This window comes from Leucopleurus acutus, assembly GCF_964270905.1.
Source record: "Leucopleurus acutus genome assembly, chromosome: 6".
In the NCBI taxonomy this organism is placed as follows: Eukaryota; Metazoa; Chordata; class Mammalia; order Artiodactyla; family Delphinidae; genus Leucopleurus; species Leucopleurus acutus.
In genome coordinates, this window is record NC_139149.1 from 79,837,516 (window position 1) to 79,852,157 (window position 14,642).

A 14,642-nucleotide genomic window follows, 5' to 3' on the forward strand; every position below is an offset into this window, starting at 1 on the left:
AAGCTTAAAGGGTAGAGTTGGAGACTTGTTTCTTTAAGGGTCACTTTTATTACTCCTTGAAATATTTTATCCTTCTTTTTAGGAAGTCATTTTTTCAAAAGTTTGGTGCTTGAACACTATTCCATTTATATCATTTTCATAATTAATTGCTATTAATTTGCTTCATAAGTAGTGAAAAATAAAATTCTGTCCCACCTATGTTTAAATAACCCCAAGTGTTTAAATTCTTGGAGCCAATTGGTGAATTTAAGTATATTGAGTACACAGATTAGTAAGAATAGTTTTGCTCCCAAGAACACAAACTACGCCAGGTGGTGCATCTTAGTTTCCTAATCAGTAAAAGTCAGGATCTTTGAGAGCCTTACCAGTTCTCACATACTGTAGTTCAACACAAGGCATAAGATGAAACTTTTAATGTTTGGACCTGACAGTATAAATTATACGTCCATAAGAATTTGTTACTATTTACATCAGCAGAATGTATTTTGCTACACTAGAGAAACAGATTTAGAACTAAAATTTAGCTTCAAACTGTGATGAACTAAGTTCTTTAGGAACCATATTATAATAAATCAATGAGAATTCAGATCAGCTAGATTGAAAAAAATCATGATATTGAATCACTTTTGTTACATTTTATTCATTGTAAACTGTTCTGTACAGTGAACTAATGAATCTAAAGGTAACTATCAATACTTTATACAGTTATCCAAAATAAACCCTGTGTGGAATCATATTTTTATCATACCTAGTTCCCTCTACATACACAATGATAAACTGACTCAAAATCATAGCAATATTTGCAATAACCCAAGCTCTGTGACAGTGGTGATTCTTTCATTCATTTTTAGCCCCTGTAATAGCTCATATACTGACTAGTTCCACAGTGACTATTCCTTGAATAAATAAATGGAAACAGATCCTGAGGGGAATGGGTCCTCTGGAAGTGGGACAGTACAACATGGTGCTATCATAGCATCCAGCTCCAGACAACTTGGAGTGTTTGCAGAGAATGGAAATGTCTAGTCTCCTCTGAGGCTGCCAAGAGTCTCCAGCTACTGAACCAAAGATATCAGTTTCAAATGTGAACCACACATTAATTAAGGAAAAAGTCATCAACACACAGAATACTAAAACATGTGCTACCCTCCCCTGATAGAAACACATATTAAATCACCAGTGCTTTAGAATACTAAAACATGTGCCATGCCCTCCTGATGCTGCTACAGAACCTAAACAGACTGAATACGCATGAGATACAGACAGGGACAAGGTACACAGACAGCAGATGAAGGGCATATTGAAGCAGAGTATTCACAAGCAGAGGAAAAAGGAAAGAATTAATTTTTAAGGACATGTACAACGCTTAATTTCACTCCATGAAATTTAGCTATGTGAAACATCACAAAACACAACAGAAGAGAACAATCCAGCAAGTAACAGCAAAAAAGGCTTGCTAGGTTCCACTCAATTACAGCTTTAGAGGATCTACGTCTATGAAGCTGAGTCCCCCTGGAGTAGTAGTCACTCAAGGCGTGGATTCTCATTTTGGCTTTCTCTGTGAACGGCTCCATACGTGCACCATATTACACGAGCGGGATAAAATGGAGTAAACTAATAAATGAGTGATAAATAACCTCATCTCAGTATCAGTGGATACTGTTGTAAGCCAAAAAAAATCTATTTGTATCTGTATAAAATATGCTAAGAACAATATGGTGAGAATTGTAGGCAGATAGCTTTGAGCAGAGGACACATTGAAATGGAATGACCTAAATTGTGTGTCCCTTGAGAAACATATTACACCTGGGAGATAAGTAGAAGCATGAAAGGTTTACACTTAAATTCTCTACCTCAACTCCTACTTGTTCCAGAGAAAAATATTGTTTTGACAGACGGGTGGAGGTTTAATAAGCACCACGTTTAAATTGAAGAAATGTGGAAGATGCCTACAAATTTGTCTTATTTGATCACATTTGCTTCTTTGTTCCCTCTATTTCCCATAGTGATGAATGAGAAAGTTGGCATGGTGGTTTGGGGGGCCAGCAAGCAAGGAGCGAGATCCATGTCCCCCAGCAACCCACATTGGCGATAGAGGAATCCCTTTGTGTGGGGAGGTGGCTGCGTGGTAGCTTAAAAGTAAAAAGACAAAATGAAGTTTCTGGACCCATTGGGGAGAAAAGAAACATGCACATAGACAGCCAAGAGCCCAGGAGTATCCCCAAGGGCTTACTGCTGTAAGGGAAACCCTCATTCCCCGTGCTCTGGTTTCCATGAGGAAAGACTGTTTTCCTAAAAATCCCTGACGTCCTGCCCTATGCCCTTATCCTTTCCTCAGAGGAGAAATAAGTGACCTGTTGGTAAGTTGGAGTGAACTAAGCATGTGTCACTCAGCTCCCTCCTCTATGAGACCTGCCTGCTTACAAAGAATACGAGTCTCTCTCAAACCCTACACTCACCAGTGCTCAACAATACCTTACAGACAATAATGCCAAACTCCATGTAAAAAATACATGAAAAACTCATGGTCTTAAACAACATCTGCAATTGCTAGATTCCAACTGACCTATCAGTCAACCAAAAGTTGACCTGCTTGGAATCCTACCTTATGGATAAGAATGCTGCTTCTGTTTTTAATATTATTATTTTAATATTATAATATTAAATATATATTTGTTAGAATAATTAATATTAAGCATCATTCAAAATATTATTATTTACTAAAAATCAGTACACTAAAAATTAAAATAGTCAAAATAAGTCAATTAATATCTTTTGTCTTCATAGGGTAGTTTTACTGAAGATATAAAAGAGAATTATGTTATGTATTTCCTCCTAAACTTTCTGAGTTTAGGACATTTCTTTGTCCTATTATTACTGTATTTTTAAAGGCATAAAAATGTATATAATAAAAAGATTGAGGCTCCAGTACGCTTGGCTTTTTGAGTGGACTGTCTTTATTTTTTTTTAGAATAATTGTATTTTGGCAATTATAACTATTTAAAAAATGCTGCAAAACCTGTGAGTAATAAAAGCTTACCTTTTGTCCTTTTGCAATAGCTGTTTGTACTTCTGTTGTCCAAAAGGTTTGGGATACACAGAGAACTGTCTGTCCAGGCCAATCTCTTACCCAGTTAATTCGTTCATGTTGTGTATAGGCAGAAAGTGCATCTCTAATTACCTAATTGAAAAAGAAAATGCTAAAGGTAAACAATTTCATACTTTACTTGAACAAGCTAAAAAATGAAGTGCTAACTCCTGAGTGGATTATCTTGTACTGCTCAACTTCTTACAGCTTAGCCAACGATGAAGATTTAAAGCATGTAACTAGACAATTTCAAGTTTTTCCATATACCTGAGAGCAAAACAACTATATTACATAGCATTTTATTTTGCTGATACATAATCTATTTGTGTGAACCACATTATATGAAATATTTCTTTGGCCAGTCGTAGCCAAAAATGTCCTGGGTACATCTGGACTGAACGCAAGCAATTTAATTACAAAACATAAGTTCAAATAATTCCAAAATGAGATCTGTCAAATTCACACATTACTTTCTTTGAACTTAATCAGATCCCCACTCAGCCATGTGTATATTTGTACATGCACACTCAAGCACCCTACACAATTCCTCTAAAGTTCCTCCTGTGTTTCCAGACCTCACTCCCTCTCAGTCCTGTAGTTTGATGCCCAAGGCTATGATGACAGGGTGGATATATAATTCATTCATGGAGAGTTGAGAGCTGTAAATTCAGGAAGCCTAAGTCATGTACTTTACTACATATGTTTTCAGTGAATTCATAGATTCACTTTTTCTATCAGCCATCAGTGGGAAACATTCCAATCTATTACATGTATCAATCAAAAATAGTAGCATCTATGAGGTGATAGTCACGTTAATGTCTGAATTTCAGAAACGATTACCAAAATTACATTTTTCTGGGAAATATATAAGGATAGGCAAATCTTTCTGGATTTCTAGTTTAGCTAGGATATTTACGGAGTTGAATAGAAATGAAGGGCAATGTTGTCTATTGATAATAAAGAAAATGTAAAAGGCCAGAGGAAGCCACAGAAAGGGCAGGTGAAAAGGAGAAACTGAGAGATGGGAGGAACACAGGAAAGAAAAGAAGGTACAGTAGAGAAACGCCAAAGATGGAATAAATATGTGTTCTAGAAGGACACTGTGGAGAGAATAGGAGGGAGGCATTAAAATCTAAATCACAGATTTCTATACAGTTGGATGAGGAGAAATATGAGTACATAAAGTTCTATAATATTGCATATAAAATATATTATTAAACTGTGTATGCCATATATGAAAAATAACATACTTTGGCAGTAGCAAGATGCCAAACTACAGCAAACTGCAGTATTAAACCCATAATAATCCAGTAAGATAAAAGGGCAAAGGTGCCAAGAACATGATTTTTTATTATTTAGAAATGACACAAAATTCACTTAATTTAGGCACGCAGTAGCCTTTCAAGCATGCAAATACGTATAGCACAACACAGTAACACACATAGCTCCTATCTGTAGTATTTTACATTGCATTCACTTGCATTTTTCCCACCGACACAAACTTACACATGAACATTTAGGGAAGATATTTCCTAGCCGCTTACTTGCCACCCCATCTTAATGCTCTGAAATGGTAACCAAAATATTTTCTCTGAGTACTTTGACAAACAAAATTAAAAGAATAGTTGAAATAGTATTAGATATGTCTAAAATAATGAGTTACCACTGTATACATCAAGTAACAAACCATATAACCAATTCAATGCTGCTAAGTAGTGGTCCAAGTGAAATGCATTTAACTGCTGATAGCTGCGTAAATGGGAAAGCTGCTTGTCAATATTTATCAAGCCCTACGAAAGCTCATCCTCTTTTGCCCAGTGATTCTACATATGAGAAGTTATAATAAGAAAATAAATAATTCAATCAAAGAAACCAGTATGCATAAGGACATTCATTATCACTTAACCCATAATAGGGAGAAATGGGAACCTGTCCAAAAGATTTTGCATCTATTGAAAAAATACAAAGCAAGCAGATATTAAAATTATATTTAAGAGAAAGGAGCATTAAGACACATGATGTACATTAAACACCTAGATTCCAGTGAATTTTTCAATAATGTGTGACAGCATCTGAAAAATTCATGAAAACTGTTGTTGATTAGGGCTTGATGCCATATTTCCTCCTCATTCTTTCTCTCATGCTTCCCTGCTCAATCATGATTTTTATTCCTGGTAAGGAACTTGAATGCTAAGTCCACATTATAGTAAAAAATTAATTAACTGCTCAATTAAGCTCTATCTGCTCCCTCGACTTAAAATTCTCTACTAACAAAAATAATTACAAATGATTGAGGTGGTAATATGCTTTCTGAGATATGGAAGACATGAAGTTACTGTTAATTGTAGAAAGTACTTATGATTTTCTAACATTTTGGTACATATTTTATATATTCACAGAACAAAAGGAACCACCAGAGGGGCATACATGTCAAGGACACTGATGTGAAACTGCAGAGAGGTGCTTCCAAGGCGAGACTAAAGACAGACTGTGCAGACCAAAGTGTGTCTAACATTGAAAGCACAAGAAATGAGACAGACTCATGACTAAAACCCAAGTTTGTTGTAGTATGTATGGTATTTTGTCCCACTTTTCAAGTGAGTCACTACAAAATTAGTATCAGAGACTATATCTTTGCCTTCAATCTATCTGTTACAATTGAATTGGTAATTCATGACTCACTTTTTCTAAATAAAAGTGCATTTATCAATAATACATTAACGTTCTATCATCTTTACTAGAAATAATAATAAATACAGTTGGCTACCTTATGGATGGATTTAATCATAACTCTCTCTAACTCGGCCAACCACTTCTCCACTTGACCTCTGGCTTTGGCTGTTGAAATGGTGTCTACGAGTTCCACCACTTCTCCTTCGCTACTCTTCATGTGAGTGATGTCCAAACTTTCTGTAAATTCCACCTTTGCAATTCCTTCAAAACATTTCTTCAAGTGAGGTTGTACTCTGTCAGGAAAAAAAATGTTTAAGAGACTTAACCAAATAAAAGCAATTCCCTAAATATCAGTGTTCTTTGTATACCAATCTTCATTCAAAATTCATAAAGGTGCACTATGTGTGAGGCCCCTGCTAGATGCTAGAGATGAAGCGCTGATAGAAAACACAGTCCAGTGGGAGATCATCATTAATGGAACAATCACAAAAAGATCTGTAAAATTACAATTATCCTAAGAGCTACATGAGGCTTTGTTTCCAACACAATGAATCAAAAGCTGTTAAAAGTAATACAAGGACCAAACCAATCTTGACCAACAGATAAAACACTAATCTGAAGAATCTTCAAATGCGCAAAAAGTAAGATATTTCAACTGGGATCTTCAGAGACTGCTTGCAAATTATGAACTAGGTTTAGTGCTTTAAGTAAGTCAACTACTTTGAAGGTGCCCAACTTTAGTCTATTCATTGTAATACAGATGGAACTGACTAAATTCCTCATTCTTGGCACGTTACAAATGACCAATTGAATTTATCTTTCAAACAGGCAAAAAATGGGCAGAGTATAAAAAGTCAGGTGGAAATCTGAGTCTAAATTTATCTTTTTGTCTGGATTACTTGTCTCCTACTTTGAAGGCACAAGACACAAAAGTGACAAATCTAACAAATATCTATTCACTGACTGATGTAAACCAGACAGACTCTCTTCTAAGGAACAGGGAATCAGCTGTGAGGGGGAGAAGGTCAAAAATCTCAGCCATCATGGAGCTTATGTTCTGCTAGAGGAAAGCTAACAGTAAACAAATAAGCACATTATAAAGTAAGCCAGATGATAAAAAGTGTGCTGAAAGAAAACGAGGCAGAGAAGATAATCAAGAAAGGTGACTAGGGAGTGCTGGAAGGGGTTGCCACTTTAAATAAGTGGCCAGGGAAGGCCTTCTTGAGTGGCAGATGTTTGAGCAGGTTTCCACAAAGACCTAGAGGAGGTAAAAGAAGTCTTATGGATATTTGGGTGAGGAGGATCCCAGGCAAAGAGAACAGTACACTGAGGGAGGAGGTTGCCCCTTTTATGGGAGAATTACAAGGACTGTAGCAGAATAAACAAGAAGAAAGCTAGTGGGGGATGACTAGGAGGGATCATGGGGGAGCACCTGCGTGGGTGACTGCAAGCCACTGAGAGGGCGCTGACTTTTATTCTGCATGGGACGTAGAAGAGGGATGTGTTCTGAAAAATCTTTAAGACAATATGTGATAAAACGAGAAATCCACTCCAAGGTTCATCACGTTTGGAAAAATATCATTCAACGGTATTCCTTATGCTTTTAATAATTATTTAAGTTGATTATTGATATGATTTAGAATAGTCTTGAAAAAAGTTATTACATAAACAAAATCATATATATTTAAGTTCTGCATTATTCTGAAAATTAAAGGCAACAAACTTAGCCATGTATTATATACATATAATATATATGTATATCTTACTTACCTAGTGGGATCTTTAGTCTCAGACAGTATCTCAAGAAGTTCATCGTTAGACAAGAAAAAGAATCTGGGGAAGAAGAGACGCTTCTTTTCCAAATATTCATTAAGTCCTTTAAGAATGAGTTCCAAAAGTTCATTAGATTTTTTCAGCCTCTCCAGCATTTTCTCAATAGTTACAACTGCCAGAACATGTTTATCCTAAAAATAAAAAATGTACAACTCAAAAATATTTGATATTCATATTGACCTTATATTCCTATCATTTTTGAGATTGCATGGTTTTAATATAACAAATGTTATTCAAAATTTAAAGTGAATACTTACTTATGTTTTAAAAGTACCCTTGCATAGTCTAGATCTAACCAGCCTTTTAATTGTGTAAAAGCCACGTTGACTTGGTCCTCATTGATGTTGGCCACAATTTCTCATGCTAAGTTAGGAACTGTGAGAGACAATGAGTGTGGCAGGAGTGGGGAGGGGGACACTATCTGAACTCACAAGAAGGACTGGAGGAAACAAAAGAGTATGAGATATGTTTGTCTATTGTTCTTCGAGGAAAAGTACTCTAAAAAGATGTCACCATTATAATTATTATTTTGAATATTATTGTTATCAATAATAATAAAATAACAATTCCTGTTTTATGAGGGTAGATAAAAATAAGGGGTTGGGAGCGTGGAGGAAGGAGCTTTCCATAAAGATCTTACATTGCAAAGAACTACCTTTGGAACCGCATTATAACACTCTGCTTGTTGAAGGACTGAAGTTCAAGGTGTGTTCTTCCTGAACTCTCTAGAGACTAAGATTGTTCTACTTTCAAGGCATGGATTTCTGAACATTCTATCACTTGAAAGTGTCACCGTGAGCTGTTTGCTTTAAAGGGATTCAAACACAATCAAGTATTTTCAAAAGCTTTCTTTTATGCTGTAGGATTCAAAATAAGAATTATACCAAAAGCTGGTCTTAAGAACTGATATTTTAAGAAATAGTTTACTGATTTCTCAAAATACCCCTACAAGTAACCACCAGGCTTATGAAAATCTTTAGAAATGCATATTAAAACACAATCTAGACAGAGCTGAAATAAAATTCTTTTTACTATTTTTCCTTAACACATGATTGACGTCATCCAGGTCTAGTCTTGGTCTTATAATCCCAAACTCAGTGTTCACCACTGACACCAATGACAAAGAAAGAATTCTTTACTAAGTAGGCTCAGAAGTGTGAGAGAGAGGTGGCAAAACACATTAGATACCCTGAGAAAACCGAAATTCAAAAAGAGTCATGTACCAAAATGTTCATTGCAGCTCTATTTACAATAGCCCGGAGATGGAAACAACCTAAGTGCCCATCATCGGATGAATGGATAAAGAAGATGTGGCACATATATACAATGGTATATTACTCAGCCATAAAAAGAAATGAAATTGAGCTATTTGTAATGAGGTGGATAGACCCAGAGTCTGTCATACACAGTGAAGTAAGTCAGAAAGAAAAAGACAAATACCGTATGCTAACACATATATATGGAATTTAAGGGAAAAAAAATGGCATGAAGAACCTAGGGGTAAGGCAGGAATAAAGACGCAGACCTCCTAGAGAACGGACTTGAGGTTATGGGGAGGGGGAAGGGTGAGCTGTGACAGGGCGAGAGAGAGTCATGGACATATACACACTAACAAACGTAGTAAGGTAGATGGCTAGTGGGAAGCAGCCGCATGGCACAGGGATATTGGCTCGGTGCTTTGTGACAGCCTGGAGGGGTGGGATAGGGAGGGTGGGAGGGAGGGAGACGCAAGAGGGAAGAGATATGGGAACATATGTATATGTATAACTGATTCACTTTGTTATAAAGCAGAAACTAACACACCATTGTAAAGCAATTTACCCCAATAAAGATGTTAAAAAAAAATTTAAAAAATAAAATAAAAAAAAAACACATTAGAGATTTTAATCACCAGACCAAATAAACTTCATGAGACTATACTGGTACATTTAGAAAATTCACATGAAATTAAATCAAGGGAATATTGTTAAAAATTAAAAAGAATTTTAAGATTAACTAATTTAAACCTATTTTTGGTACTTAGCCAAAGAGAGTTTGGTACTGACTGTGAGATCAATCAAAAATTTCAACTGTAAATTGTTTCACAGAGAAATTTTATTCTACTGTAGGAACATGTTTTTGTTAATATACTTTCAATGTGACTGGAAAGGAAAGATAATTTTCTGCTTTGTTTTGAAATATAACAATGTAACTTGGGAACACAGCAATTTAATCAAAGAACAAAATAATCATCATTAATACCTGTTCTTTTTTTTTTTTAGTAGAACAGGTTCACATGGAATATGCAACATATGCAATTCACTTATCTTTAAAGAGGCACAATTTTTTAAAGGCATTTTATTATATTTCCTAAGAGTTTTATGTTTCAAATAAACATTTAAAAATGCACACAAAAAGAAGCATGACAGAGATTCAGGTCATAATTTAATGTTCAGTTCATTCGATAAAGTATGGAACAGTACCCTTGTACTCCTAAATTCAAAAACCAAAATGATGTTCTTAGAGTGCCACCTTCTGGAAAAGTATGCTTTTCTTTGTTGGAAAAAAAAAATGTTGCTAATAAATGTGAAAAATTCCTTTCACACATTAACAATGTTTGTTTTATTCTCAGCCAAAGAATTTATTGCAATTCGCTATTTTGGATCTGAGATTTGAAAGCTAAAATAAAATCAGTTATTTAAAACAACAGTTCATATTTCTTTCCCTAAATATTGCAATTACAAAAGAAATACCCCTTGGAAGCACTTAGCATTTGAGCAAAAAAATTTTTATTGAATTCCTGAGGTCAAACCTATTTATCTAGATCAGCTCAATGATGCTGAATCAAATATGCTAGTTCTGAATCAACACAGGCGATAATCTATGTACCTTGGTATATGAACTTAAGAAAAAAATATAGAAAAGTAATCAAACATCTCTGGACTGGAAACTAAACACTCTCTTCCCATGAGAAGGTAAACAGAACAGAGACTACATCAGATGAAGAGAAGAACAGACCTGGTTCCTAATCACTTAATTAACCTGACTCTCTATTTTCTTATCTTTAAAATGGAGATAAGAGCCCTCTTTCAAAGTTGTTATGAAGACCAAATTAGACAAAATATTGGAAGCACCTAATATGGTGCCTAGAACACACATATGCTTGAAACTACCCTTTCCATTTGGCCTTCTATAACTGTCTCTTGATGAGATACAGACAGAGAGACACTACTCTGGGGGAATTCATGGAGTAAGTCACTTACATCACTCCATTGGTTGAATGGAGTTAAAATAAACATTTTATAAACTGCCATCCTTCTGGTAAGATATTCATCATAGTAAAATAAAACTTGCTTTAAGTTCCTTTAAGCATTGCCACAAAATTCTAGTACAGAGTAGGCATCCCATAAATATTCGTTGAATGCTTGAGTGAATGAGGATGAGTTAAGCCTGCAGACACACAAGGAACACTCAAGGAACTTACGACCCCCCCCCCCCCCGCAACATTGTACCAACTTATTAGCTAAGGTTCTCAAGACAGAACAATAAGATGTTATAACAGGAAGCTACCAGAAATTTGAAACTAAGTATGCCTCCTTTGACGCTTTAATTACTTTTCATCTTTGGGAGAGGAAAAGGAATTATTAACCGCTATTACTTTTTGGTATTAAAGAAATCATTTTACAAATTTTACGTGTCGTCTTTTGCTTCACAAGTATCACCAATCTCATCAGCTCAGATGACAAGCTACTGGTTGATTTACATTTCTAAACCAATTGCCTGTGATATCAGGGCCTGAAACTTTAATTGGGGTACACAGAGAGAGCATTCTAATTACTGCGGCCAGGAAGCTTCACAGAAAGTACACTTAATGGAATTAAGCTCAAGCCAGTTCTATAAACTTCCAGAAGCATAAACTTCCAAATCAGAAAACCTTGGACAACAGAAAACTAATAAGATCCTCTTTAAACCTTTTAAGTACTAAGAAAGGAAATGTGCGTTCACTGAGTAGACCTTTATGCTCCCTTACAACTTTCAGATCCTTTGACCTCACCAAAAATAGAAATTCTTTCAAGATGCAGGATGTTTCTAGGATTAATCCAGCTCTCAGGACCCAGGTTTCTAACACTGAATTTTCAGAGAAGGTTTTTCAGAATTCTTAGAACTAGCAATAATTCAAGGATCAATCTCAATTTAACTATTCACCCACTCACTCAACAAATATTTATGGAGGACTTGATAGATGTCAGACACTGTTCTCAGTGCTTGGGCCACGACAGTGAACAAAACAGACAAACATCCCAGCCTCCATTAGAGACAGATGACAGATAACAAACATAACAATTCAAAAATCATAGACTAAGTTAAAAGGTAATAGATGCTGCAAACACAGAAAGGGGGATCAGGATTGCCAGGAAAGGCAAAGGCAGGTTTCAATTTAAATACGATGCTCAATGTGAGCCTCTTTATAAGGTAATATTTGAGAAAAGACTTCAAGGAAGCAAAGGTACTCATTAGTTCTGCAGATATTTGGAGGTACAGCATTTCAGGAACAGGGTACAGTCAGAGCAAAGGTTCTACAGCAAAGGGTGCTTGGCATGTGTGATTGAAAAAAAAAAGAAGAAGAAGAAAAAAGGAAGCTAGTGTGGCTGGAATAGAGAGAGTCAGGTAAAAGTTATAAGGACAGAGAGGTAAAAGGGTAGAGGGAGAAAATCAAGAACTTCCTGTTCAAGGAAACCATTGCCATTTCCCATCAGAAGCATTTCTCCCTTGGATACTAAGATATTTCAACTAGCAAGAACAAAAGCGGGGAAGCAAAATTGTGAGTTTATTGGGTGAATTGGTATAAAGTGTCACTGTCATTTTCACTTCTTAATTCCCGGACCCATGTACTCTGCCTGTGGGAGAAACTCTGTATTTGGAGCTGGTTGAGAACTCATGCTATGTATCCTCTAGAACTGCACCCCAAACTCACACTTTTCTTCCTGCTGGAATAGCAACTGAGTCTTCAACATGAGACATTCCACTTTTTACGAGGTCCATGTTCACACAGGACCCGTAAATCTTATAAGTATCAGTCAATTGCCTCATTTCTCTTGTAGTGTGGGTTCCTTAGCAGAAGCAATGTTGTGTGGAAACTGTGACAATAAGTCATTCTGTAAGTCAGGAATGACAGTGTTGACAGAAACTTGGAATAGGAAGGAAAACCCCTCTGGTGCAGAAGAATCACGGATCCCTTCTAAGTTGAAAGAGGTCCAATGTATTTAATTCCTTCTAAATGGCTGCCTGGTCCCTTCAGGTGTGACCCTGTATCAGGAGCATGTTGTTAGTTTATGCTGTTGGCAGCTTGGACACTCAGCAGTGTTGGGTAAGGGACCCAATAATGACAAGTCCTTCCATAATTCCCACCTCTGCCATCATGACTTCTTTGTAGCTTGAGTGACCATATAACGCAGTTTGATGAGGAGAGTTCTGGTTTATGTTTGCTCTCCTAGCTTACTTATTAACTGCTTTAACTCTCAGAAATTCTGCAGTCTGGACAACATATCATGTGATTCTTCTATTCATACTCACTGTGCATACAATGGCATATACTGACTGACATTCACAAAATAGATCAACTGGTCAACTAATATTATCAAGTGCCTCCTTTTGCAGTGCAGCATTTTATTAAACACTTACGTGGAGCACAAATATACTCATATTCTAGTCTATTCTGTGATCCCTTATACCTCTTCCTCAGACCTCCTTGTTTCCAGTCTTTCAATCTTGTTTCTTCTAAGTCCTTGATCATACAGCCAAACTGTTTGCTACCGACTGTGATCCATGTAGAGCCACACTGCTGACCATTTGTATAGTCAAGGTCTAAAAAACCCCTAATATTTATTGAAGTTGTAGGATTCCCTTCCTACTACCCTTTAAGTCAATCCCCTAAGTAGGGGGCGGGGGAGGTTGTAATTTCTGCTTCTGGATGATACTCAAGAAATATTTTGCAGAAATCTATAAGCCAGTCTTTAATTTCTTCAAATCATATCAAGGATTTTTGGCATTTCAACTTCGTTTAGGTGGGCCATCACGGAAGCCAGGTTTTGGTCAAACAAGCAAGTAAAACAGAAATCATTCACATCTCCCTGACTAGCTCATGGAAACCAGGATCTCTGGTAAGTGCACTCACATCAATACATTTGACTGCATCTAACTTAGGTTCTCCCTAGGCAAGCACATGGCAATATAATACCTCCTTTATTCCTTAGGGTTCTGACAAGGCTTCTGGCAAGGGAGGCTCTCAGTGTGAGGGTCAGGGTACCCAAAGTCAATCAAATTCACCCAATTGTCCCCACTCTCAGTTCTCACCATCCCACTCTTTCCAGTAAGTAAATTATCTTTCACGGAACAGATCTGGCAAGGCTGTGAATTAAATTACATTGCAATTTGGCAACCTGCTGGATCAGACTCTATAATTTTTGGCTATGTCAAATTTGTAGCTATGAGAATTAAGAGGTTCTCGAGGGCAACCACAGAAGCACCTTAATCCTCTGACCATGTCTTGAGCAAAGAATTTAAGCCCTGAATTATGCCATTTCTTTCATTTCTCCAGTGTTTTAGAAAAAATTCAGCCCATCTCACATCCCTTGTATTTCAAATTTGTACTCTATTGACCTACCACAGCAGTCAGTTGGTCCACCAAAGCACTGCCCGTAAAACAGACTCTTCATTCCAGGAAGCCAAGAGAATAATTTAAGTAAGTGAATTTTGGAGTGCATGCCAGGTACCACCAGTGTTCCATTTTCAGATGGTAACTAGATTTTAACTACCCTAAGATCCAACTTGGTCATATAGACCAAGATCCTAGATGCCAACTTGGAGGGTTTGATATCTTTATTCAGAGTTCAGTGCAGAATCCTTCTAGGTAATTAAGCAAAAGGGAATTTAATATGGGGAGTTAAGTTATTACAAAATCATGAGAAGGTCTAAGGAGCACACTCCAGGCTGGGCTTCCAGGAAAGACTCCTAGAACCTGTGGAACTGATCTTGCAGGAGTGTTGCCACCTCTGCCTCAGTAAGGACA

The 14,642-nt window shown here is 36.5% G+C and overlaps 1 protein-coding gene across 1 annotated transcript in view; it reads right to left on the minus strand.

The window, feature by feature from the left end:
• DNAH7 (dynein axonemal heavy chain 7) overlaps positions 1–14,642 on the minus strand; it is a gene marked incomplete at its 3' end in the record, with an annotated part of 233,361 nt that overhangs the window by 157,783 nt on the left and 60,936 nt on the right. The window contains exons 19-21 of the mRNA XM_082841795.1: positions 7,532–7,725; positions 5,856–6,054; positions 3,041–3,181 (exon numbers count right to left, since the gene is read on the minus strand). Coding sequence (XP_082697921.1) covers positions 3,041–3,181; positions 5,856–6,054; positions 7,532–7,725 — 534 coding nt within the window. The remainder of the gene's footprint in view (positions 1–3,040; positions 3,182–5,855; positions 6,055–7,531; positions 7,726–14,642) is intronic.